This window comes from Cotesia typhae, unplaced genomic scaffold (genome assembly GCF_013202065.1).
Source record: "Cotesia typhae breed Kobodo isofemale line unplaced genomic scaffold, CoteBio_Ctyphae contig_48, whole genome shotgun sequence".
Taxonomy (NCBI): domain Eukaryota; kingdom Metazoa; phylum Arthropoda; class Insecta; order Hymenoptera; family Braconidae; genus Cotesia; species Cotesia typhae.
This window is the reverse complement of record NW_027423756.1, coordinates 9,462,438-9,487,799: the sequence shown is the minus strand read 5'-3', so window position 1 is coordinate 9,487,799 and position 25,362 is coordinate 9,462,438. Positions and strand designations below refer to the sequence as shown.

The following is a 25,362-nucleotide window of genomic DNA, read 5'->3' as shown; positions in this document are numbered from 1 at the left end:
GAAGCTATTGTAACCGCGGCTTAAAGTTCCAAGTCAAACCGAAGCTTCTTCTCAACGACGACGTCAACTTTGGCAGCGACGACGACAACTACCAACAACCAACAAGCAACGACCAACCATTACTAACCATCCACCATCGCGAGTCTCCATTTATATTAATACAAAGCTGTGAAAAAAATTTTAACGTCTATCACCACCATCATCAGCATCGTCACCTAAACTGCTGTATATTTGATTCTAAGACACTATTGATTTTATTTATCAAGTAAGTACGTTTTTATGAGTTTACAGCTACTATTTATTTATTTCTAAATATTATTTCATAAATTTAATTTTAAGTTACGTTTTGGTTTTATTGCTCCTGTTGAAAATTTTATCAATTATCCGTGAGATCATAGATAGTCATGATGGCTATACCGGGTTATGTTGCTACAAATAACCACAAACATTTAAAAATTTATGAAATCAATAAATATAAGATCAATAATACGTAATATTTAATGGTGAAATAATTAATTTAATTTATAATGATAAATTTAATGATACTGAAAATAACCGATATTCAATAGCATCTCACTTTTTATAAACAAAATGCATACTGGGAAAAAAAAAATATTTTTGGAGTATCTAAATCAATTTCGAAACATTCTTATACTTATTTTTTTTTTTTTTATTTTAATCCATTGGTTAAAAAAAAAATGTTGGCTATTTTTTTTAGTCATTAATTTTTGTTAAATAACTCATTAAATAATAGGAATTTCAAAAAATCCTTTTAATGGCAAATTCTTAAATGTCTAAACTTTATAAATATTAAAAAAAAATTTTTTTTGATTTTTTCAAAATTCCACACTAGAATACCCCCTTAAACATAACTGAGGGGTTGAAAAAAAAGTGACACTGGAGTTAGTATTGACAGACAACTGTCAACTATAAAAATTTTAATAAGAAATAAATTACAATAAAAAAATGCTTTTAAAAACTTTTACTTATATAGTTTTTATTAAATTTCACACGTGGAATTTTTTAATTAATTTTTTTTATTAATAATTTAATTGCTATAAGATTCTAAAAAAAATTTTTAATGTCGGCCAACTTCAGTGTTATAAAAAAAAGATGATGAAATAAATAAAATGTATTTTTTTCTTTTGTTTTCAGGATGAGTGACAGTTATAATCGCGATTATACTAACAGAAGGAGACGTAGCGACAGTGGAAGTGGTGGCGGAGGTGGTAGTAACAGTGGAGGCGGTGGAGGTAGCACTAGAGGTGCTGGTAGTACCAGCGGGGGTGGAGGAGGAAGCCGCCGAGGATTTGGAGGAGGTGGCGGCGGTGGAGGAGGTGGCGGAGGAGGAGGTGGTGGAAGTTACAGAGGTTATGGAAATCGCAAATATGGAAGTGATAGTAGAGATAGACGTAATGGTGGTGGATATCAACGTAAAGAATGGAGTAATTCTTATCGTGATAGTCGTGGAAGAGATGGTTCACGTAGTAATGGTTCTTATCATGGGAACTATGATCGACAGAGGTGAAGAAAATTCAAAATGTTTAACATAATGTCCAAAATCTGTTCAATAGTTAATGCTTGTCTTGTCCAATTGTTCATTTTGTCAAATAATGTCGTATAATGCCACCTTTTCGTTCGTTCGTTCGATAAATATTTATATTGATTCAAATACATTCATACAAATTGTTATTGCCAAAGAATCAAAAGGTATCTTTTTTGAGAGCTATATTATTCATGGGTAATACACGGCATGGATTTATAATAGCTTTCATGGAATTCTTTTTCTTATTGGGTAATTATTATTCTTAATTAAATTTTTTTATTTATATTTTAGCACAACTGTCATCTATATTCAGCAACAGCATGTTGGTAAGATTATAGGACGTGGTGGTTCTAATATTAAAGATCTTCAAGCTCAGAGTAATGCTCGCATTAATGTAATTATTTTTTGAATTTTTAGTCAATTTTATTAATTAGTCAGTGAGTTATTAATTCAAATATTTAATTGATAAAGTAATGTCATAATAATTTTAAATTGTTTTTAGATTGATAAATCTGGGTACAGAGATGGTATTCCAGTAACAATAACAGGATCTCCGGAGGCTCGACAAAAAGCTAAACATCTTATTGAAGATGTTATTAATGATAGATCTTCATACGGCTCTGGAAATGATCGTGGATCATCTTACAGTTCAAGACGAAGTGATCGAGGGCCTTATTAATGATCCCCATGTCGTTTCATTATTAAAAAAAAAAAAAAAAAAATAAGTGTGTAAAAAAATGAAAAAGTAAATAATCTTTTTCATCAATTATTTACATAAATCTTTTAAAATAATGGTAATAAGCTAAAATTATAATTTTTATTATTAATATTATGGAAAAAAAAAAAAAATAAAAAATAAGTACAGACAAAAATACGAACTCATCATACAATCCAATCATAATAAGTATTTTTAACATAGTGGTATAGTTTAACCATCATTTCAATTCCGTGAATAGAAAATAATAATTTATGATAACTACAAGTATGTACGATCCAATTTTTGTTTTTATAAACGATTATACTGTATGTCAAATCTACTGTAATAATAATTTTTTTTGTCCATTGAATAAATTTAGAAATATATCAATTATAAATTAATTCTCTATCTACTTGACTTGGAAAATAAATTATGGAGAATAAAAAAGCTGAAGTAATTATAGTTTTTTAAACTCTGACGATTAGCAGTTATCATTTATATCGTAAATTAATTTTTTTTTATAATTAAGAGCTATGATAAATAATATCTTTTAGGTTATTAATTAACTGAACAGATAAATTATGTCGATCTTGTATTGAAATATGCATCTTGTGACTCTCTTTTAAGTCAATGTTAATTTTTTTTTATCTTTCATAACGTCTGATAATACACGGCTATTTTTTTTTTTTATTGATCACATGTATTTTGTAATAAAAATTGAACGATAAATGGGAAAAAAAAATTATAGTCGCACTAAATGCGATGACTTACTCAGAACGCTGAGAATTAAAGTTAATTCATTAGCAGTATCTTATTCTCAGTGTTTATGAAACGTACTAACTTCAAATAGAATTAACTTTTAATGATTTATTTTTTTTAAATTAATATTTAATTGCAATTGTAAATGAATATTGATTCAATGTAAACGAAAACTTTTACAAACACCAAACTCTGTCATTTAACAATTTATGTATCGTTTTTTAATATGGCTGATAATACGTTTGGTAATAAAATGATGATTAAAATTATAAACAATTTGACTTATCAATTTCCTTTTTAATTAGAATTTAAATCTAAATATAATTTAAATAAATATTTACTCACCGAGTCTCCAATTTTTTTTTTTACCTAAAACAAAAATTATAAACAATACTTTATTTAAGAAATCGTCGCAGGTTTGATTTATTAATTATTAAATGTTATGTCCAGACAATTTGATTAATTAAAATTAAAATTAAAATAATTAAATAAGTCGAGACGATCATAAATTTCGTTCGCTGAAATAATATAAGAAATAAATGTAATTTTAAAATAGTTATTTTATTTTACATACGTAAAACTACGATAAGACTTAGACGGTAGAAAAAAAGGTTGCACTAATGACCAGGGTCATTAACGCAACGCTAGACACAGTCCCCGGATATTTTTCCTCGAAACTTAAATGAAAATCTTAAGCTTAAAATTATACGGGCTCAAGGATAAGAGGGCAATAAAATGCAATATAGAACCTTAGGACTAAAGTAAGTAGTGATAAAAGGAAAAATATCTATGCGAGATATTTGTTTAAGCTAGAGTAATTTAATTAGAATAAGTAGTAAAATCTAGAAATAATTTCAAAAAAATTCCCAATGATAAAATCTGTCCTCTCACAAACAACTCAATTTACTTAAGATTCAAAGATAATAAGTAATTAAATGATAAATAATAATAACTAATTAAATAATAATAAATTTTAAATAATAGTAAATAATTAAATAATAATAAAAATTTTAATGATAATAAATAATTAAATGATAATTAATAAAAATGATTAAATAATAATAAATAAGTAAACAACAACAAATATCTGAGTAATGATAAAAGATAAAATACTTTTAAAATAAAAAATATACAACATAACTTTCAAATATTAATAAATAATTAAATAAATACTTTTCAAATAATAAACAATTAGATTAAATAAATTATAATAAATAATTACTTAAATAACTAACAATAGATAGTTTACTCGAATAATTATAGAAATGACCAATAGAAATAAGAAATAGCAACTATTAATTAATTAAAACGAATTAGTTAATAACATTAAACATAATATAAATGACTTAGTTAACATAAGAAAATGTGTATGTGTGTATTGTGTGTGCATGTAAATGTGCTTACGTACACGCCTAAACATAGATGCACATATAGTCTATAAGTTAGAGAGAGAGAGAGGGACAGCGTGCCCTCTGGGCCTGAAGAGGGGAGTTCAGGCGAACATCTTCGGAAAAGCCGAAAGAGAGGGTAGAATCCAAGGGAAATAGGCCGCTAATTGGTTATTGTTTTCCCCCAAATAGTAATTTTTCAAAACCCCAAATTCGAGGCCCTGAGATTCTCGCATGAACTCACTCTATTCGTCCTCCAGAACTCGCCCAGTGCGGATCGCCAACTAACTTTTAAAATTCAGTGGTTGTTCACTTGAATTTAAAGTATAATTTATAATAAAATCAGTGTTAACAGAATTTAAATAATATTGAAGTAGTTTTAAACCAACGGCTTAATTCTGCGGACATATTCAGGCGGAATTCAAGGTTTGAAAAATCATTTATTTAATTTAAAGGTAAAATTCTGTAACACGGCGAGTAAAATCTCGATAACGTTGAGCCAATTAATTTAGTAAAATTAATTGTATTTAAGATAAAAATTAAAATAGTTTTGTAATATTAAACCTTGTTCTTTTATATATCGAAATAAATAGTTAAATTTTAAATATTATTACATTATTAATATTAAATTTTAAAGATTATTAAAAACCCCCGCGGTCTTGAAACTACAATAAATCCACCGTGGATCCACCGTGAATCCTCCGTGGTTTCGTGACATTTTACCATGGTGGTTTCACTGTGGATCCATCGTGGTTTTAATGTGGATTCACCATGGTTCCATTGTGGATCCACTGTGGTTCCCCGGGTCAAAAATATTATATATGATTATAATTATATATATAAATGGCCCTATAAAATTAGATATAGTTATATAGAATTAAATATAATTATTTCTATAGAAATAAAAACCGGGACGCGCGGGAATCGAACCACGGACCTTACACTTGCTAGACTAATTCTTTACCTGCTCACCTACGAAACTTACTTGAAGAGTACAGTTTGTAACAACTACAAGTATTGCAAATGGTATACATAATCAATGCGTAATGAACAAAATTTTTTATCAAATTTGTAAATTATTAATTATCAATATACACTGATAGAAAGATTTATTAACTATTACTAAATTAATTAATTAATCACCGTGAATTCGATGTGTTAACATCGAAAATTCATCGAGAAAACACTGTGAAAACACCGTGTACGAATGGGACAAATGCACGGTGAAATCACAATGAAATTCTTTCAATTTACACAGTGCTTACACGAGCACAGGGTTTTCATAGTAATTTCACGGTGATTCTAAAACCGCGAGGGATATTAAGATACTAACTCTTCAAACACAAGAATATATCTTTTTTCCGCATAATTTCTCTTATTGTTCAGAAAAAAATTGAGCTGAAGCATTGAAACAAAACTGAAATTGTTTATTGCTTAATGGAGAACAAAATTGACTTTGAGTACTTTAATCTTATCTTTCATAGTTTCAACGAAGTTTCAATTTAAAAGAAAAAAAAAATTTTTCTCAAAATTTTTTTATAAACATTCACTTAAAACTAAATAAATAAATGATCAAGAGTTTAAAATTATAGCTTAATTTATTTTTTGTTTTATGATAAACAATAAAGACTCGAACTGTCATGGTCATATCTTCGAAAGTTTATAAGTTATAATAATTATTAGAATGAGAAATACGGAAGAAAACTGCAAGTTCGAAGCATGAGAATTTTATAAGTTATAGAAAAAATATAAAAAATTTGTTTTTCTTAAAAAACGTCACATGACCGTTTTTGTATATTTTTATAGTATTTAAAAAAAAATATAGGGCGAAATTTCATTTGTTTATAACAAATTGTTTATTTAAAAAACAAATAAAAAATTGAAATAAAAAAATTACTCTTTACATTTATAAAGGGCAATGAAAATTACGATTTAAAAAAAAAAAACGGTTCCTTAATATTCATAATGACTTGCGAAAAAAATTTGTTAACTAACAAATGCCATTTTAAGCAACAAAAAAATTTTTTTAAGAAATGATTTTTATCTTAAAAATCATTATTTTGATTATTAATTATATTTCCAAAAAAAAATTTTCAACTATCATATAAATAACGCATTTGTTATTAAAAATTTTTTAAACAATTATGGTAAAAAAATATTAAAATTTATTTTCGTATGGCTTTTTGTAATAAAAAACCGAATCACTCGGGATCATGAGAAAAAAATTTTTTTTCTGCTTTATTTATGTTTTTTATTTTTCAGCATTTTTCATTGTAAAAAAATGAAAAATAGAAAATTTTCAATTTTTCCAACGAGGATCTGTTCTAAAGCCTTCAATGAACAAGTCCAAAAGAAGAAAAAAATTTGTGACTTCCGGTTTAAGAATTATCGAGGTTTTATTGTTTACTTTCATTTTTACAAATTTTGTTAATTAACAAATACATAATTAAAAAGAAAATTGGGATAAAAACTTTTTGAATTTCGAAAGACTTTCTATTTTTCCATTTGAATTACACGCGTACAAAAATTCATTTTACGTTTTCATCAGGTAAAACTACGGAAAAAATTTTTTTACTTGAGTTAGATTTTTAGAAACGTCTTCATTTATCACTATTTCAACTGAAAAATTCATGTCAAGATCTCGCGTCAAACCACGGTAAAACCACGGAAAAACCACGGAAAAACCACGTTGAATCCACAATGGGTCTACTGTGGATCTACTGTGGATCCACCGTGGTTTTGTCGTGGATTCACCGTGGATACACTGTGGATACACTGTGGATCCACTGTGGATCCACTGTGGTGAAATGTCACAAAACCACGGTGGATCCACAGTGTATACACAGTGTATCCACGGTGGGTCCACGATGTGGTGGTTTCTCCGTGGATCCACGGTGGATCCACGGTGGTTCCACGGTGGTTGCAGGACCGCGAGGGTAATCATTTCGATAATATTATCCTTAGTAAACCTTCTGAGTCCCGGTCTAGAAGCTTCGGCTTGGACCAAAAATAAATAAATAATAAATTACGTTAACAATTTTGGGCGTAACATTAGATAAAATAATTTTAAAGAACTAAAAATTTAATAATAAAAGTTAACAGCAAATTTAATAACCGACATTAATATAAATAGGAAGTATTTAAATAATTACTAAAAAAGGGGAATTAACAACTAAAACAATAGAAAATATTTAAATAATTATTTAAAAATTTAATAATATAAAAAATTTACAACAATTACGTAAATAATTACGAAAGAATAAATAATTATGAGAAATGAATATTATTAGTAATAGTTATTAATAAAATATAAGACTTAGTTAAATAAAAACTATGTATTTGTGTGCATGTAAATGTGCTTACATGTATACCAATACATAGTTATATATTAGCCTATAAGTAAGAGAGAGAGAGAGGCACACCATGTCCTCTGGGCCCAAGGAAGGGAGTTCAAGCGAACATCTTGGAAAAATCGGAAGAGAGGGTAGAAACTAAGGGAAATAGACAGATAATTGGATACTGTTTTCCCCCAATTAGTAATTTGGAAACGCCCAAAAATTCGAGTCCCAAGAGAACTTCGCATGAACTCTTGTCATCCTGATCCCGAGCTGTGCGGATCGCCCAATTAGCTAGTGACTGTGGCTACTCTCACGCAGCTAAATAGTTTATTTTAAATTAAAGTCAGTGTTAATGAATAAGTTTTCATTTGTTATTTTAAAGTAAAATCGTAATAATATTCTAACATCTTCCTACTTAACTTCACATAAAATTAAATAAATAATTAACCGCGTTAAATAACAAAAATATTAATTGACCAAAAGACCCACGTGTATCGACGTGTAACAATAAAGGTGTGTTTAAACTTATTGTAGTTTCACATGTGTAAAACTTTGAAAATTAATATAAATCTGAAACAATAGAATTTTGTAAGCATTTATCTTTTGTAACTTTTAATTAATTTCAATATGTTGTATAACTCTTAAATTTGCAGTGAGTTAATTTATTTAAAAAAAAAGAAAATACCAATATCCTTTCACAATATTTCTGGGTTCCCGGTCTAGTGGTTGAAAAATACTAGGACCAAAATAAATATTAATAATTTACGTTCATCGTTTGGGACGTAACAGATTGTAAAAACCAACGAAATTAAAATTGAGGATCATGTAATTTTTTTATATATCACTATCAACAATTCTCAAGGTAAAACTTCACACTTTTTTATTTTAATAACAACACACGTCACTACAAAAATTTATAACATTAAAGTTAGCACTCACTTGAACATTTTTTAATTTTATTTAACAAATTTGTTCCGAAAAATTATTAAAAAAAATTGCTTTTTTAATTTTTACATGTCAATTTTTTGATGGAAATGAAGTTAGCCGACATTTCAAAATTTTTAGTAATTTTTTATTCAAAAAATTTCAATTAAACAATAAAAAAAATTTTCATTTGTACAAAACTATAAGTGCAATTTTTTAAAATAATCTATAAATCTATAGGAGTTTTTTTTGTCATAGTTTATTTATTAAAAAAATGATCAAATATCGGCTAAATTAATTCTCATGAAAAAATGACATTAAATTGAACATTTTTTAATATTATTAAAATTGAAGAAAAATTTTGAAACTACCACAAAGAGATTCAAACACTTCACACACACACACACACACGCACACACACACACTTCACTTAAATTTTTTCTTTCCACTGCATAAATTTATTTTTCAACAATAATGTTGTCATGAACGTAATTAATTGATAAACTAAATAAATATTAAGCACATTTTAAGTATTATTAAAATAAAACCCGTTGGAATATAACTCCATAAAAATTTTGAAAGTATAAAGAATGTAAACAGAACTAGAATAAACCGTAACCGCTGCAAAAGTAACCCAGTCGATAAGAACCATTTTCTGGTATGATATATGCAATATGCGCATGCGCAGTATCATTCTTATAAACCTTTGTCTTTTTCTTTTGTTCTCACCAGTGCAGCCAGATCGTGAGTAAAAAGTTCCCCCACTTTCCATTACACTCCATGCTATTTTGCCTTAAGTGGGGGGTCGTTCTACCCACGATCTGACTGCACTGGTTCTCACATGGGTTTATCACACTTCGGCTTCCGACATCGTGTATTTGTACCGGCTTCAATAATTACTGGCGCTCTCCATCAACCGCCATAACATCTAAAGTGTTATTAATTATATAATCTGTTAAATATTAAAAGAATAATTATCACAAAACGTAAGTGCATAAATATTAAGGAATTTTCTCGAAAATTTACAAGAACTTGAGATCAATGTCATTTATTTCTTTGTTGTGTATTCTCTATTTATATGTATATATGTATACATATCTTGCGTATCAAATTCAACGGCTTAGGAATGTACTAAGTCAGATCGTATTTGCGATTCTTAGAAAAACTGTACGCGTAAATTCTAACCTTTATCTTTACCTATTTAAAGCTATTGATTTTATTATACTTTTTATTTATTTTAAATAATTTAATTCCTTTCAGATGAATAATTGGGGTGACAGCAGATCAAAAGGAGGCAGAAGAGGAAACCATGATAGTTATCAACGCCGTGAATGGACAAATTCCAATCGTGATAATCATAATCAAGGACGAGAATCTCGAAGTAGTTACGCGAGCTCTGGAAGTCAAGGACAAGACACCGTGACGATTCAAATTCAGCAGAAATTCGTTGGCAGAATTATTGGTCGTCAAGGTGCTACTATTAAGGATCTACAAGCTCAATCTGGAGCTAACATCGATGTAAATTTTTTATTTTAATTAATTTTTTATGCTTAAAATATATGAAACTAAAATTAGCTGACAGCGAAAAATTTTTGATTTTTTTTTATTAATTAAATTAGCAATGAAAAATTTTTTTAAAAACTTGCACGTATAGTTTTTAAAGTCTTTTACACGTGGAATTTTTTCTTTGAATTTTTTTGTAATAATTTAATTAATAAAAAAAATTCTAAACTTTTTAGATCGCGGCTAACTTAATTGTCATAAAAATATCGCAGAAATTAATGTTTGGATTTAATGTTGCAATAATTTAGATTGACAAGACTGTGGATAGTAATCGAGCATCAGTCAGGATAACCGGCAGTGCAGATGCGAGAGAAAAGGCACAGGAATTGATCAACAATATTACTAACGATAATTCATCGTACGGATCTCGGCAAAGTGATAGACAGCAGTCGTACGATTCAAGACAAGATGACAGACAGTTATACGGTTCCAGGTCAAATGACAGGCAGTCTTATGGGCTAACGATCAGCAAAGGGGATAACGATCAACAAAACCAAAGCCAAAATTATCAGCAGTCATCAAACACTCAGCATAGCTGGCACCAACCTCAGCCAGATCAACAGCTGCAATCATCTCAGCCTCAGCCAGAAGAACGTGATCCTTTAGATTTCGGCGACTTTGATTGGGCTGCTGTGAATGAAGAGCAAAAAATCTTCGAACTAGAGCGCTGGAAACACCTGAAACCACTGAAGAAAAATTTCTACATCGAAGATCCTGAAGTCGCTAACATGTCTCCGGAAGAAGCAGCTCGAATCCGTCAGTCAAAGAATAACATTGACTGTCGCGTTATGATCGAAGATGTTGAGAATCTCGAGAACAACAAAGTCCTGAACCCCGTGACGACATTCGAGCAAGCGTTTCGTCACTATCCCGAAATTCTGGACGAGATTCGCAAGCAAGGCTTCCAAGAACCTAGTCCAATTCAGTGTCAAGCGTGGCCGGTTTTATTGAGTGGAAAGGATTTGATTGGAATTGCCCAGACAGGTACTGGAAAAACTTTGGCGTTCTTGCTACCTGCCTTGATTCACATTGACGGACAAGAGACTCCTCGTGATAAACGTGTCGGTCCTAATGTCATGATAATGGCGCCTACTAGAGAACTAGCTCTACAAATTTACAGCGAAGTTCAAAACTACAGCTACCGTGGTATCAAAGCCACTTGCTTGTATGGAGGAGGAAGCCGCAAAGAACAAGTCCTCAGTGTAGAGAAAGGTGTTAATATTGTGATTGCCACTCCCGGCAGATTGAATGATCTCGTGATGGCTGGTACTCTCAATGTCAGCGAAATAAGTTATCTTGTACTTGATGAAGCTGATAGAATGTTAGACATGGGATTCGAGCCCCAAATTCGCAAGGCTTTGATTGATGTTCGTCCTGACCGTCAGACTGTTATGACCAGGTATTTATTTATTATTTTTGGCATTAGCCACGCGATATGGTTTAAGAATTTTTATTAATCATAAATTAATTTACTTTAGTGCTACATGGCCCGATGGAGTTAGAAGATTAGTTAAATCTTATATGAATGCCCCCATCCAAGTTTACGTTGGCTCTCTGGACTTGGCTGCTACGCATTCAGTGCGACAAACAATTAAAATTGTTGATGAATCGGAGAAAACTCAAGAAGTAAGTTCTTAAATTCAGATTCGTATGTCTGATCATTAATTTTAATGGCAATTAATTAATTAATGATATATTTTATCGATTTAGCTCCACAACTTTTTTCAAAGTATGGGAGAAAAAGACAAAGCAATGGTTTTCTTCGGTAAAAAAGCGCGAGTTGATGACTTGGCCAGTGAACTTGCTCTTAGCGGTGTATGTGCACAAAGTATTCATGGTGGACGCGAACAAGCGGATCGAGAACAAGCTCTAGCTGACTTGAAGTCTGGTGAAGTAAAAATTCTTCTTGCTACCGATGTCGCTAGTCGTGGTATTGATATTGAGGATATCACGTGAGTATTTACAGATAAATATTTTGAAATAAAAATTTTTAGTGATTAAAAAAATATTTTTAATATTTAATATTTACAGACTTGTGTTTAATTATGATTTCCCACGTGATATTGAAGAATATGTCCATCGTGTTGGCCGTACTGGACGTGCTGGTCGCTCTGGTGAGAGTATTAGTCTTATTACTCGTGGTGATTGGGCTGTTGCTAAGCAACTAATCGCTATTTTAGAAGAAGCTAGTCAGGTAATTTCATAAAATTAGATTAAATTAACAAATTAATTTTTTTTTATTTTTAATAATGACAATTAATTTTTTTATAGGAAGTACCTGAAGAATTATTTAAAATGTGCGAGCGTTATGATACATGGAAAGAGCGTAAAGCTCAAGATAAAGATTTAGCACGTATGGACGCTCGTGGAGGTGGAGGTCGTTACGGCGGCGATAACAACTCTTACGGAGGCGGCGGAGGACGTGGAAGAGGTGGACGAGGAGGACGCGGAGGCCGCGGTGGTCGAGGCCGTAACAATTATTCTGATTCATTTTATTAATTACGCAAAATTTAATTATTAGTTTAACTTCTGTACTAAAATTTTTAATTTAAAGACAGAAGACAAGTACAAACATTCGTCAATTGCTATTTAAAGACTGCTTAATTATCAAGTACAAATGTGTGATAACACGCTTTAAAAATATACTTTTTCAATATTAATATATTATAATTAAATAATATAATAATAAATTATTATAATATATTAATAAAATAGATTATTAATGATTTAATAATCTGAGACTTCCACTCATTTGCATATATTATTTTGTGTTAATTTGATTAGATTTATGTATATGTATTAGTATTGTGTACTTTATTTAGCAGAAATTAACGAATGTTTATAATAATCTTTCTTTATTATGTTTATTATATTTACGAGCTTTAGCTAGACGTTGATTAAAAATTAATAATTATTTTCTATTCTACTTAATTTCTCAAGACTCAATTGTTAAGAGTTATCAAATATATATTATAGTATGTTTAAAAAAAAATATCTTTTCTACTTGACTGTATTTAAAGCTATGTATTGTTTAATAAATAAAGCTACTTAATATAATTTTTATATTCAATAAGTATTTTCAGTTTTTTTTAACTTCCGAAAATAGTATATTACACTCTTTGGGAAGGAAAACAAGAAAAGCCTCGGCGAACAATTTCCTAATTTTTTTTTTTTTAATTTTGAATTTATTTATAAAAGTGTAGATACATTTGATTTTTTTTTCAAAGTGCTGACAATTTAATTTAAGTTATCATATAAATACAAAAATAAGTCATTCAGTTAAAAACAATTTGATTTGATTAGCAGAGAGAGTATTACAATAATGTCTTGTTTAAATTAATTATACTAAAATACGTGTTAGTTTACGGGATAGAACTTACTTAGTAATTTATATTTGTGACCGTAGTATTTTGATTTTCAAGCTAAATTGCTAATTGATATAATAAAAACAAATTTTTATAGTAAATTGAAAATATGACACGGTGGTAATTTTTAAATAAATATTATAAATTAATAGTAAAGCTCGAAGAAAATTTGAAAAATTATTGTAAGTTAATTAAAAAATATATATAAATAAAAAAAAAATAAAAATCAACTTGAATTCATATGAAAAATCCATTAAAAAAGTTATTTTGATTTAAAAACATTACTTTGAAATTTTTTTTCAAGGTAAATGAATAAAGTTGATTTGAATATAAATAATTAGTGATAAACTTTGAAGTTACGTGCTCCGGTGTACTTTTCAGCGAATATTTTTCCTCCAAGTGAAGGTGTTGAGAATGCGAGGTCATCTATGGTCATTATGTAACCGTAAAAGTAATGCGATCTGAAAAAAAAAAAAAAATAAATAAAACAATTAATAAATAGAATTTTTGAATTGATTGATAAATATTTAAAAAATATAAGTAGATGTTTACCTAAGGATATTTAATAATTTTCTAGCAATCCCTTGTCTACGATGACTTAGAGCAGTCCATATAACATTAATACCGCATTTAGCAGGCGATGGAGTTTCTTCACAACAATCTAAATCAATCAGTTCAGGTATCATTTTGTGAGCCTCTTTGATGCTTTCAGCAACTAGCACTCCAAAAATACACTTGTTTCGTATATAAAAGTAAATCTGTATAAATTTATTCAAACAATTAATTAATTTGATAAAAATAATTGGTAGGTCAAATTAAAAATGTAAATATTTACCTTTCTATTTGTGCAGTTAGTTATATCAATATCATTTAATCCTAAATCTTGATTAATCAATTCAAGGATCTCTTCGACTTTTTTCCAGCAATGTTTAGGGTCATTTGGTTCTATTGTAATAATACGACTGTTAGTAATTTCATCTTCATACACAACGTGTTCATTTTTCCAGCCCTTAAACAAAATATTGAGTATTAATACATGATGTACATGTCCTTGTCTTATTAATACTTTAATTATTAGTAGGAAATAAGGACTCAATTTTTTATGGACTATTTTTTTCATCGCCAAAGGGAAGTTAAAACTCATAAATATGACTAAATAACAAAATAAAATAAAAACTTACATTGAATCGTAATTTTCGAATACTGTTGTGGAATATCAAATGAGCATTTTCATCTTCTGGTTCGCCAATTTGATAAACAACACCACATTCATTACATTGTGTTGTACCAAAACGTTTCTGCCCAACATCTAATTGATATTGATCACTACCACCATTGAGTTTTGTCGATAGCTGCCATCCATGTGGACGTTTTATACCTCGACCAGTTTTTTTCGCCTCTCTAAAATCAAAATAATCTCATAAGTCACGAGTAGATAAAAATAATCAATATAAATATTAAAATAAACTTACTCAAATAATTCAACATTCCTAGAGTATCCTTTAGTAAACAATGGAAACAATTTTTGATTAGCTTCAGAATTTACAGTCTCAAATTTCTCTTGGCCTTTAGGAACAACCTGATCCTTAATATTCATTTCCGAAGTCATGGAACTGAGAACACTAGCAGGCGACATAAGAATTCCGTCATCGCGAACACCACGATTGGCTTTAATCGGTGATCGATTATTGACATTAGCCAGCGCTAGATTCTCCATAGTATCATACTCGTCATCAGCCCAATCATCCTCCAACACTTTCAGCAAATCCACAACGTCTTTATCAATCATTTTTCCATCTATAGCCGGTTCATCAACCGTTAAATCAGACGCGTCCATCGTTACTGGTACCTCTAGCCTCGGCTTCTTTCTTAATTGCTTACTCTTTTGGTTGAGAGCAATCTTACCATCTGAAACCTTCAATTTAATTTTGTCGTTGACAGTAACAGTAGCAACATGATGCGGTTTCAATGTTCTATTTGTCTTAAAAAATCTTTTGTTAGGATCCTCGCGTACTGGCGACGCTGGAATTTTATTTTCTTCCATCAATTCAACATTTGTGTCCATAGGCTCATTTTCTTTTTGTTCTTGATAAAAAACTAAGTGAATATTGTCACTGTCTTTAATATTAGTGTCAACATGAACGTCAACTTCAACATTCTGTTGATTAATTTCCTGTAAGTCGGTAGTTTTTGCTGAATTTTTTACCGGCCCAGGTGATTTTTTATTAAGCGATTTATTCGGAGAAAGGCGACGTTTTATTTTAGGTCTTTTGATTCCATGTCTCACTCCAGCGTTTATTTGACCAAAACGTGATTTGCGAGAGCCAGATTTTTTCTGTGACGGCAAACTGTGACGTTTTTTAGTTTCTTTTTCGACAGGTCGCCATCCAAACCCAAAAGAGTGACGTTTTTGATCAACGCCAACGCAACTCGAACTATTGTAAAATGATTTTGTACTAAGTGCTGAAAATTGCAGGGGTGTGCTTTTTTCTTCAGGGAATAGTGAAGCTCTTGCTTTAGGTATTGAGTAATTTACATCAGTCTTGAGTAACTTGAGGCCACTTTGCATCGACGATGACGACTCATTAAAATGTCTCTTAGTAGCTGCTAATTTGGCAGCTTTAAGAGGCTCCGGTGAGGATCCATCAACAGAGTCTTGCGTACAAACAGACTTACGTCTATGTAAGCGCGGTATTGATGCCTGCTTGCAGACAGAGCCAAGAGGAGTAATGAGTTTACGTTCATGATAATTTTCTTTGTGTGGCGTGTCATCGCTTGGATCTTTTTGAGGCGTCTCTGGAATTATTTCGTCTTCTAGACAAGCATCGGGAATATTTGTGTTAGCGTCTGTCGGTGTCTCGGGGATGATATTGTCGAACAGAGGCCGACGACGAGGTGTGCTCGAGCCCGAGGATGATTTAGTAGGTGAATTTAAGCTAAAGCGACGCCGCGGTGTCGAGCGTGCGTTGCGAGTTAGTCTTCTGAGAGAGCTGAACGGTGACAAGCTGTTGCTGTCACGAGTGCAAGACGTGGGACGAAGTCGATCCCATAGGAGACTTAAAATACGTGGTGACTTTTCGGGTGTAGTAAAGGGCGACTCGTATTGCCGGCCTGGCGAACTGTCGCAGCTGCTATTCGTAACAGCCAGCGGTGATATTGGCCCCAGATCAGATTCTGATTCCGATCCATGGCTAACATGCTTATCTCGTTCATCTGAATGAAATAAATTTCTTTTGGTTGAACTTACACTCAGGGTGTTGAATGATTTTTTCTGGAACCTCTTTGGAGTATCCAGCGATTCGCCTTTACCACTATCGCTCGATGAGAGCATTTTTGGCTTTTCAGTGATCAATCCGATCTATTAAAAAATTAAAACGTATAATTCAATATTCAATATTGTTAAATATTAATACTCTAACGAAAATTTTTTATCGAAAAAAAAAAACTGTTACAAAAAAATTTCATTTGTAAAAAACATGAAAAACTTTAAGTAGAATTTTTAAAAAATATTCTTTTGTTCCAATTTATGAAGTGAGGCTAACTTACGTATTATTTAACACCTAACAATTTAAAATTTTTTTTAGTTTATATGACTTTTTGTGATTTTCAGTTGCTATTTTTTTTTTTTTAATAAAATAAAAGTACGAAGGTTATAAAATAAATATAACAATGGAAAGTTTGTGGTACAATACTCTAACCACAAATTATTGATTAATTGAATAAAAATATTAACTTACTACTTTCTGTGGATATGAAGCCAAATAAATGTTCTTCCGAGTTTAATGGCTGATTAAACTACTCCAAGATAATTAATTGAGTATTTATATCATAAACACAAATAATTAATAACAGAGCGTGAAAAAATTTGTTAGTAATTTGTGTTGTCTGTTGACAATAGCCGTTACAACGCTGCTGCTTTCCCTCGATTTTTAAACACTGTTACCAACTACTCAGATGTAAAAATTTAAGTCGCAATAAATCATATTTTATTTACTTATGATAATACAGATCAGATTCTGAAACTAGCGACATCTGGCAGTGTATTATTCACGGCGTAATTTTGTTTTCTAATTATTCTAAATAAATAATTCATTATTGAACAAGATTTATTAAATTAAAATACATTTAAAATTAATATTATCATTTTATTAATTTTTTTCTTCAAGTATTATTAATTTTAAATTATCAAAGTGACAATAACTACTATATTTACTGTTTTCAATTATTTTTGTGTTGGTAGTACATTAATTATTGATTATTATATTAATTAAGCAAATAAACAAACCAACTTATAAAAATGTTGTTACATATTATTATTATTATAAATTAATCATAATAATTTTAATAATGACACCGTTTCTTATAAATAAATTTAGATTTATAGATTTTAAATAATAATAAACATTTCTGAAGATTGACAAGTCTTGTGTTTGCAATATAAAATTAATAATAATAATAAAAAATTATTTTAAAAAATACTTTTCAACATAAAAAAATTTCTTTTGACATTTTGATTGCATGACATTAAAGTTAGCAGTCTTGACAATTTTTTAATTTTTTTTTTAAATGAAAATGAAGTTAGCCGAAATTTCAAAATTTTTAGAAATTTTTTATTGAAAAAATTTTAATTAGATTATTTTAAAAAAAATTTCACCTGTAAAAAATTTGAAAAACTATAAGTGTAATTTTTTAGAAATATATTTTTAGTTGTAATTTAATAAATAAAAAGAATCAATAATTTTCAGACGTCTGCTAACTTCAGTGTCATTTTTTTAAATATATAAATTTGTTTTGAAAAATTATTAAAAAAAAAAAAAATTGCATTTACAGTTTTTTAAAATTTCTAAATATCAATTTTTTTTTTGCCATAATTTATTTGTTAAAAAAATTATTCTATTTAAAAATTTTAAAATAATGTCAAGTATTTTCTGCATTTAGCATAATTTTTAAAAACTTATAATTACATTTGACACGTATGTGAGTAAATTTTACAATTCTATTTCCAGATAAAAACAATAGTAACATTTTTTCAAATATTTCACAAAAATAAAACCGGAAGTTGCTCCAATAAAACTACTGGACTCAAGTAAAAATAATACTGCGCACCTGAAACAGATTAAAGATGTGCGCATGAAAAAAAAGCATCAGTAGTTTAACAGAATCCTCACCCCCTATTCGCTTTTTGTGTATGGTGTTGATGCCATCTCATCAGTAAATCAATTCCCGCCATTACGCGGCTTTCTACAGATTAATTGATAAATTAACTGATCATCATCAGTCAATTTTAATTCACGATGGCGGATAATCGTAAGTACTGAAAATAATATTAATTTAATTACTCATAAGCACTCAATTTATTAATTACTTACATTCTTGGCTTCAAGTACGCTAATTCCTGTGAATTCCACAAAATACGCCGCATCAAAAACTTTTTTATAAATATATTACATAAATATTCGGCATGTATTTTTTTTACATCCCCATGAATTATTATTTTATGATCAACATTTTTTAAAAAATAAATAACGGGTGTAAATAATTAAAAAACAATTTTGTCGATCGATGATTATCCACCATATTTGCACCTATGCATGTGTATCATACACAAAATGGCCCCAAAATATTTACCTATTTTTTTATCCTCCCATCTAAAGATTTAATATTAATATTAATATTTTTTTTACAAATAATTGAAATTTTATTTAATCACGAATTAATTTAAATTATTAATAAAGTTTATTTTTTTGACAGAGTATTCGAGTTACCAGCAACAGAGCTATGGCCAATATAGTCAGCCGCCTCCAAGCGGTGATCAGGATACCTCGTATCCACCACCGTCCACCGGGGGTTCGTCCAACTACAATCAGTATAGTCAGCCACCTCCAAGCAGTGGTGGTAACTACGGCAATTACAACAGCGGTGGTTACGGTGGTGCTGGTCAGGATTATAATTCATCCAGCCAAGGTCAGGGAAATTACTCAAGCGGCTACGGAGGAGCTGGTGCTGGTAACCACAGCAGCGGTAATCCCAGCCCTGGTGGTAACAATTATGGCAGCGGGTACGGAAGTAGCGGCGGAGGTGGAGGAGGAAGCTATCGTGGTAATTCAGGAGGAAGTGGATACGGAGGTAATTTTTTATTTCGGTATTTAATTATTGAAGTAAATGGACAAGTTTTCTATGATAGATTAATTTTGTAATCTATTTTATGAGGAGAATAAGAAAAATTTTATGTCCAGGATAGTCGTGTGATAAAATCGGTTTTTTTTTAGTGAAATTTAGTGTTATTGCAAAGGTCTTGAGAACTATTGACATTTTTAAAGATATAAGCTCACTCTGACATTACACTCATCGAGACCTTTCGTTTGAGTATCCACATCAATTTTTCATATATTTATATATATTATATATATGTATATATGAAAAATATATCAAAATGTATGTGGGTACTCAAATGAAAGCTCTTGATGAGTGTAACATCATGATCAGCTTATATCTTTAAAAACGTCAATTGTTAAGCAAGTACAGTGCAATTTAACAAAAGTCATTATTTAATAAAGCAAAATTTTATTTTTTACAATTCACAAGTTAATAGTGAATAAGAGTAGCATTTTTTGTATTAAAATACATTTGAAATTTTACAATATTAAAATGGAGTAAAAAATATAAACTGTCCATTTACTTATCGATACTGCCATTCTAATATGCCGTATCCCACATTTATAAAATTTTACAGCAGACGGTAAAAACAATTCAATTTTAACATTGATTAAATAAAATTCAACAGATGAAAATATTTATTTAAAAATAGTTATTAAACTATTTGACCTTTCAAATTTTAATATGACTTGCATAATATTATTATGATTCTATTTTTCAAAAAAAGTCAATTTGTCAAATTTTATGGGATACTAGAATGGCGTACTAGAATGGCAGTATCGTTATAAGAATTGAGTGGTCATTTATTAAATTAAAAATAATTTAAAGGCCAAGGAGGTGGTGGCGGTGGAAGATACGGAAATGACCGCGGTAGTTACGGCGATCGGTCAAGCGGTGGAGGTGGCGGTGGTTACAAGTAAGTTATTATTTTTCAAACTATAACAAATGTTGCGTCGCGGAAAAATATTAAGTAAAGAGGATAAAGTTTATCCTGTAAGAAAATTACTGTCTAAATGAAACGATGGCTGTCACAAAGGTATTCAGGGTAATATAAATAATAAAATCTTAAAACCTAATAAATATATAAATAAATAAATAAATAAGTAAATAAATAATTGATCTGCAAAAATAAAAAATAACAAATGGTTGATCTGCCTTTTGGGCGTTAATGTGTTTGTAAGTGTGCCTACAGGTTTTGTCGCACAGGTATTGATGGTATTATTATAAATATACATAAAAGGTAATAATAACAAGGTTGTATACGACAAATTGACGTAAATCGATGATGCTAGTGGTGGGTTCAACATTTAAATAAGTATATTATTTTTATATAGATACTCGAATATACTCGTACATCTATTACTTTTTTTCCATTCTATTTACAAGGTATTTTAATCACCTATACTATATTTTATTATTCATTCAATAATTGTGTAAAGTTATTTTGTTATAAGCAAACTTTAGCTTTACACACTTCTCAGGGCACTAATGACATCATTATTATAATATTAATTGAACTATAAAGTAGTTGAAAATAAATTATAATAACGATTGCCTGAGAGAATAAATGAAATGCGATAAATAATTAACCCTACACCCTACACATTTTTAGTACTCTGACGCTTTCTATCCTTACTTGAGATTATAAAAATATTTATCGATATATATTCTTCTATTATGCTAAATGCGTTAACATTTAATTAATTTATTAAAGAAATAAAATAAACAACGTTTAAATAAAATGGGCTTGTCAGCGTATTACTCAATAATTAAAATAAAATTTAGTACTGACGTACAACACATCGATGCTATTTGATTAAATCATACGACTTTTTCAAAGTTAATTTTTTATTTTATTAAAAAAAAAAAAAATATTATTAGCAGACTGAGTAATTTATGGATAAAAATAATTATAACTTGAGATCATAAGCTAAAATAAATTAAAACAGCCGGCCGTTAATATTATCTTTTTTGAAATCATTTGTTGAGTATGAAGTAAATAAATAGAGTCATGCATGTGATTTAAATGAATCTAACGAAGAGACGGACTGACCGACGGACGGGAGGATGTTGATGGACACTTTGAATCATGAATAGAATTTGTTTTATAATGTGAAAGTCAGATGACATTTAGACAGTAGTAGGTGGTACATCAAGAAGACAGAAGGGGTGGCATCCAGCATATGAATCGCCACGCATCAAACAATCTATCAATCTGTTCCCCATGAGTCGTCTCATTGGTTAATCTGCTTCTGTGTTTTAGCAGTGGCGGTGGCCGTGGTGGTTATAACAAAGGTAAATGCACCAGACTGTCTGTACTAGTCTGGTGCTATTCACGCATTCACTCTAATATTTAAAATTTTAAATAAAAATACGAGGTTACTACACTTTATTATATGAAAGGGCTGCCTTATTACTGTCAATTATTCGTTATTTTTTCAGTCTTATTGATTAATGTCATCAACAGCTTTTTTTTTTCTTTCACCTTTTTATAAATATTTTTTATCTTTTCATTTTCAAGATGCAAACAAATTATTTTAAATTATTCAGCAGAATTTTTTATTGTCTAATTAAATATAATATTGAGCCAAAGTTTACAAAAAAAAAATTTAATTTAAAAATAAAAATTTTAATATTTATAAATACAGTAATTGAATAAATGTAAAAAAAATTCTTCAGGATAAATTTATAATTTTTTTTTTATTCACATCCTAATGTGAAAGACTTAATTGCTAAACAGGATTAATTTTTTTTTTTTTAAATGAAGTTGTCGCTTAACTTCACAAAGTATAATTAATGTAAATTTTAATATATTTTTTTTTTAATTCTAATAAAACAAATTTTTTGGGGATCTATTCATCGTTTTTCCCAAATAATTTTAAAATTTAATAAAAAAATTATTTTATCCATTAACCAAGTGAAGAAGCAGCTGATGAATTAAAGTATCTAAAGAATACCCACGAGTAGTAAAAATAATAAAGTTTTTGTATTTTGTTCGCAGCCCTTTTATATGTTAAGCTGCAACCTAGTGTTGGTTTTATTATTTTTTTTTTATTTTTTTTTATTTATTAAACAATGGAATATAAAAAAAAAAGTTATTAATTCAAATGAGTTTTGGCTTACGAATGTTGAAAAATACGTAACACGTAAATGTAGAAAAATTGGTGTTTCCCGCAAATTATTTTTTAAAATTTCAAAATTATCTTAAATAATTCCGCGTGATAAAAATAATTTAGTTATAATATAATAAGTAATTGAAATTGAATGAAATAAAGATAATCCTGAGTGTTAGTAACTTATTAGGTAGGTGATGTTTGAAAGAATAATAAACATAAATAATACCAATGTGGTAATGAAAAGGTTTTACGTATATAATACGGTATGGTTTATTTGAAAATATAATCAGCCGATACTAATGCGGCGTATAAATTAATTTTAAAACAAAAGTAATTAAGAGTTAATAAGTATATGGTACCAAACACCGTGTATGATCAACATTATCAGTTCTATATTTTCAGATGCTGAAAGTTGGTCATGTTTATTATATTTATTTTTATATATAATAGTAATAATAATTAAGGGATAACTTCCATAACGATGTTTATTTTTATTTTTTGTTTTAATTATAAAGATAATAAGTAGACATACAAATTATATTATTTCTTAAACTAAAAAAACAACGTATTTTCAAAATCGTTCATTTAAATGGATTTCGGCTTTTTTACTGCGGAGTATAATTTAAAATTAAAGTAAAAAAAAAAAAAAAAAAATTATAATATGAATAAAAATTTGTACAAAGTAGAATGAGAGTGATAGAGTTTAATGGATTATCGAATTGTTGTTAGGATGAAAAGTTTTTTTGCGACAGAATTTAAGATAAAATGTGTTACAGGAGGATACGGTGATTCCAATGGCGGCAATGACAGGATGGTCGTTCAAGAGGACACAGTCTTTGTTTCTGGGATGAATACTGACATAACCGAAGATGAAATTTGCCAACATTTCGGTGCAATCGGTCTTATCAAGGTTTGTTTATCAATTTATTAATGATATACCTTAAATATCAATACTTACATAATTTTTAAATATATTTAAAAAAATAAAATTTATTTAATATTTTTATTAAGGTGCGTCAAAGTTCAATTTCCAAAAGCAACCTTTTAAAATTGGATTTTTGAGTTCCGCTTTTCAAAAAATTTAATTTTACAAATTTAAATAAAAAATAATTAGATGACTGAACATTAAATTATTTTTCAGAATGATAAACGTACAGGCAAACCAAAAATATGGATGTACAAAGACAAAAGCACTGGCAAATCCAAAGGAGAAGCAACGGTGACCTACGATGATCAAGCAGCAGCGCACTCGGCAATCGAGTGGTTCAACGGCAAGCAGTTCAAGGGTTCTACGATTAAAGTCCAGATAGCACAGCACAAGAGTAACTGGCAAGGAAATCGCGGAGGCGGTGGTGGTGGACGTTCCAGTGGAGGTGGAGGACGTGGTGGTGGCGGCGGCCGAGGTGGATTTGGCGGAGGACGTGATCGCGACGAGCATCGAGGCGGTGAAGACCGTGGAGGTGGTGGCGCAGGTGGACGTGGAGGTGACTGGAGATGTCCTAATCCAGACTGTGGCAACACCAACTTTGCTTGGCGTGATGAGTGCAACCTCTGCAAAAGCTCGAAACCGGAAGGAGCAGGTGGTGGTGGCGGCGGCGGCGGCGGCGGACGTGGTGGTGGTGGTGGTCGTGGAGGTCGTGGTGGTGGCTTCAGGTATTTATTATTTTTTAAGAAGAATAGCTATTTATATTTATTATTTTTAAACATTTTTTATTTACTATTTGATTTTTTAAATTATCAGAGGTGGGCGAGGAGGCGGTGGCGACAGAGGTGGTGACAGAGGCGGCCGAGGAGGAGGTGGATTCCGTGGTGGTGACCGAAGTGGAGGTCGCGGACGTGGTGGTCCCATGCGTGGTGGTGGAGGGTAAGAAAAAAAATTTTTAATTTATTCATATTTTTTATTAAATAAAAAATACATATTATTTTAATTACAATTAATTTAATTAAATTATTCTGTTGTAGACGCGGTGACCGAGACCGAGATCGTCAAAGACCATATTAATTAAAAATTTAATTACTAATTTCATTGGACTAATATACCAATGACAAACAATAATAATAATCCTGAGTATTTATTAAACTCGCAATTGTACAATTGGTGTGTAACGTTTACTCTATCCATTTTTTTATAATTTTAAATATGAAAATTTGATTTTATATATCTTATAACATAATTATTATTATAATAATATTCATTTAATCATAGAGTTCATGTGTGAGATGGAATTTTCATTTTATAATCAAGTGGATGTATTGTCTTTATGTAAAAAAAAAAAAAAAAAAAAAAAAAATGAAGTTAGATTTTAATAATCAAAACAATTATAAATGTAGAGATAGAAAAACATGAAAAATAAATAAAAACATATGTATTTATAATTGATAAATTTATTTAATTGTGGAAAATATAGTACACTTGATTTTATTTTTAATTTAAAAGTAAATAGTAAGTAATATTATCATTTACCTTAATAATAAAAATTATAACGTGTAATTTTATTAACAGAGATAGA

At 29.5% G+C, this 25,362-nt stretch overlaps 3 protein-coding genes across 7 annotated transcripts; 2 read left to right on the top strand and 1 right to left on the bottom strand.

Moving 5' to 3' along the window:
* Positions 1–20: 20 nt before the first annotated feature.
* On the top strand, positions 21–13,272 carry LOC141530114 (putative ATP-dependent RNA helicase DDX43). Of its 3 annotated transcripts, XM_074247000.1 has the most exons (8): positions 21–265; positions 1,156–1,524; positions 1,838–1,940; positions 10,464–11,614; positions 11,694–11,841; positions 11,926–12,167; positions 12,247–12,409; positions 12,487–13,272. In XM_074247000.1, exons 2-8 carry the CDS (start codon positions 1,157–1,159, stop codon positions 12,712–12,714), a joined length of 2,403 nt encoding a protein of 800 aa, XP_074103101.1. In that variant the 5' UTR covers positions 21–265; position 1,156; the 3' UTR covers positions 12,715–13,272. The 3 variants fall into 3 exon arrangements, with proteins under 3 accessions (XP_074103101.1, XP_074103099.1, XP_074103098.1); XM_074246998.1 differs by lacking the exons at positions 21–265; positions 1,156–1,524; positions 1,838–1,940 and adding exons at positions 9,365–9,638; positions 9,913–10,170; XM_074246997.1 differs by lacking the exons at positions 21–265; positions 1,156–1,524; positions 1,838–1,940 and adding exons at positions 9,693–9,819; positions 9,913–10,170.
* Eco (Establishment of cohesion) lies at positions 12,768–17,486 on the bottom strand. The gene is made up of 6 exons (XM_074246995.1): positions 17,318–17,486; positions 15,053–16,938; positions 14,762–14,981; positions 14,416–14,589; positions 14,133–14,338; positions 12,768–14,041 (listed from the first exon to the last, which is right to left on the bottom strand). The coding sequence occupies exons 2-6, from the start codon at positions 16,909–16,911 to the stop codon at positions 13,918–13,920; spliced, it is 2,583 nt and encodes an 860-aa protein (XP_074103096.1). The 5' UTR covers positions 16,912–16,938; positions 17,318–17,486; the 3' UTR covers positions 12,768–13,917.
* Positions 17,487–18,739: 1,253 nt separating this feature from the next.
* Positions 18,740–25,059, top strand: LOC141530119 (uncharacterized). Of its 3 annotated transcripts, none has more exons than XM_074247010.1 (8): positions 18,740–18,887; positions 19,332–19,706; positions 20,565–20,652; positions 22,003–22,031; positions 23,629–23,762; positions 23,994–24,505; positions 24,594–24,716; positions 24,815–25,059. In XM_074247010.1, exons 1-8 carry the CDS (start codon positions 18,875–18,877, stop codon positions 24,852–24,854), a joined length of 1,314 nt encoding a protein of 437 aa, XP_074103111.1. In that variant the 5' UTR covers positions 18,740–18,874; the 3' UTR covers positions 24,855–25,059. The 3 variants fall into 3 exon arrangements, with proteins under 3 accessions (XP_074103111.1, XP_074103110.1, XP_074103112.1); XM_074247009.1 differs by having other exon boundaries at positions 18,741–18,887; positions 22,000–22,031; XM_074247011.1 differs by lacking the exon at positions 22,003–22,031 and having other exon boundaries at positions 18,754–18,887.
* Positions 25,060–25,362: the final 303 nt, after the last annotated feature.

Bases quoted from the DNA above. Each gene is read 5' to 3' on its own strand.
- LOC141530119 (XM_074247009.1), top strand. The intron at 23,763-23,993 runs GTTTGTTTATCA...ATTATTTTTCAG, and splicing joins GTGCAATCGGTCTTATCAAG to AATGATAAACGTACAGGCAA. The intron at 24,506-24,593 runs GTATTTATTATT...TTAAATTATCAG, and splicing joins GGTCGTGGTGGTGGCTTCAG to AGGTGGGCGAGGAGGCGGTG.
- Eco (XM_074246995.1), bottom strand. From the start codon at position 16,911: ATGCTCTCATCGAGCGATAGTGGTAAAGGCGAATCGCTGGATACTCCA. The intron at 14,590-14,761 runs GTAAGTTTTTAT...ATTTTGTTTAAG, and splicing joins TTCGAAAATTACGATTCAAT to GGCTGGAAAAATGAACACGT. The intron at 14,042-14,132 runs GTAAACATCTAC...TTTTTTTTTCAG, and splicing joins AAATTATTAAATATCCTTAG to ATCGCATTACTTTTACGGTT.
- LOC141530114 (XM_074247000.1), top strand. From the start codon at position 1,157: ATGAGTGACAGTTATAATCGCGATTATACTAACAGAAGGAGACGTAGC. The intron at 1,525-1,837 runs GTGAAGAAAATT...TTTATATTTTAG, and splicing joins GGGAACTATGATCGACAGAG to CACAACTGTCATCTATATTC. The intron at 12,168-12,246 runs GTGAGTATTTAC...TAATATTTACAG, and splicing joins ATTGATATTGAGGATATCAC to ACTTGTGTTTAATTATGATT.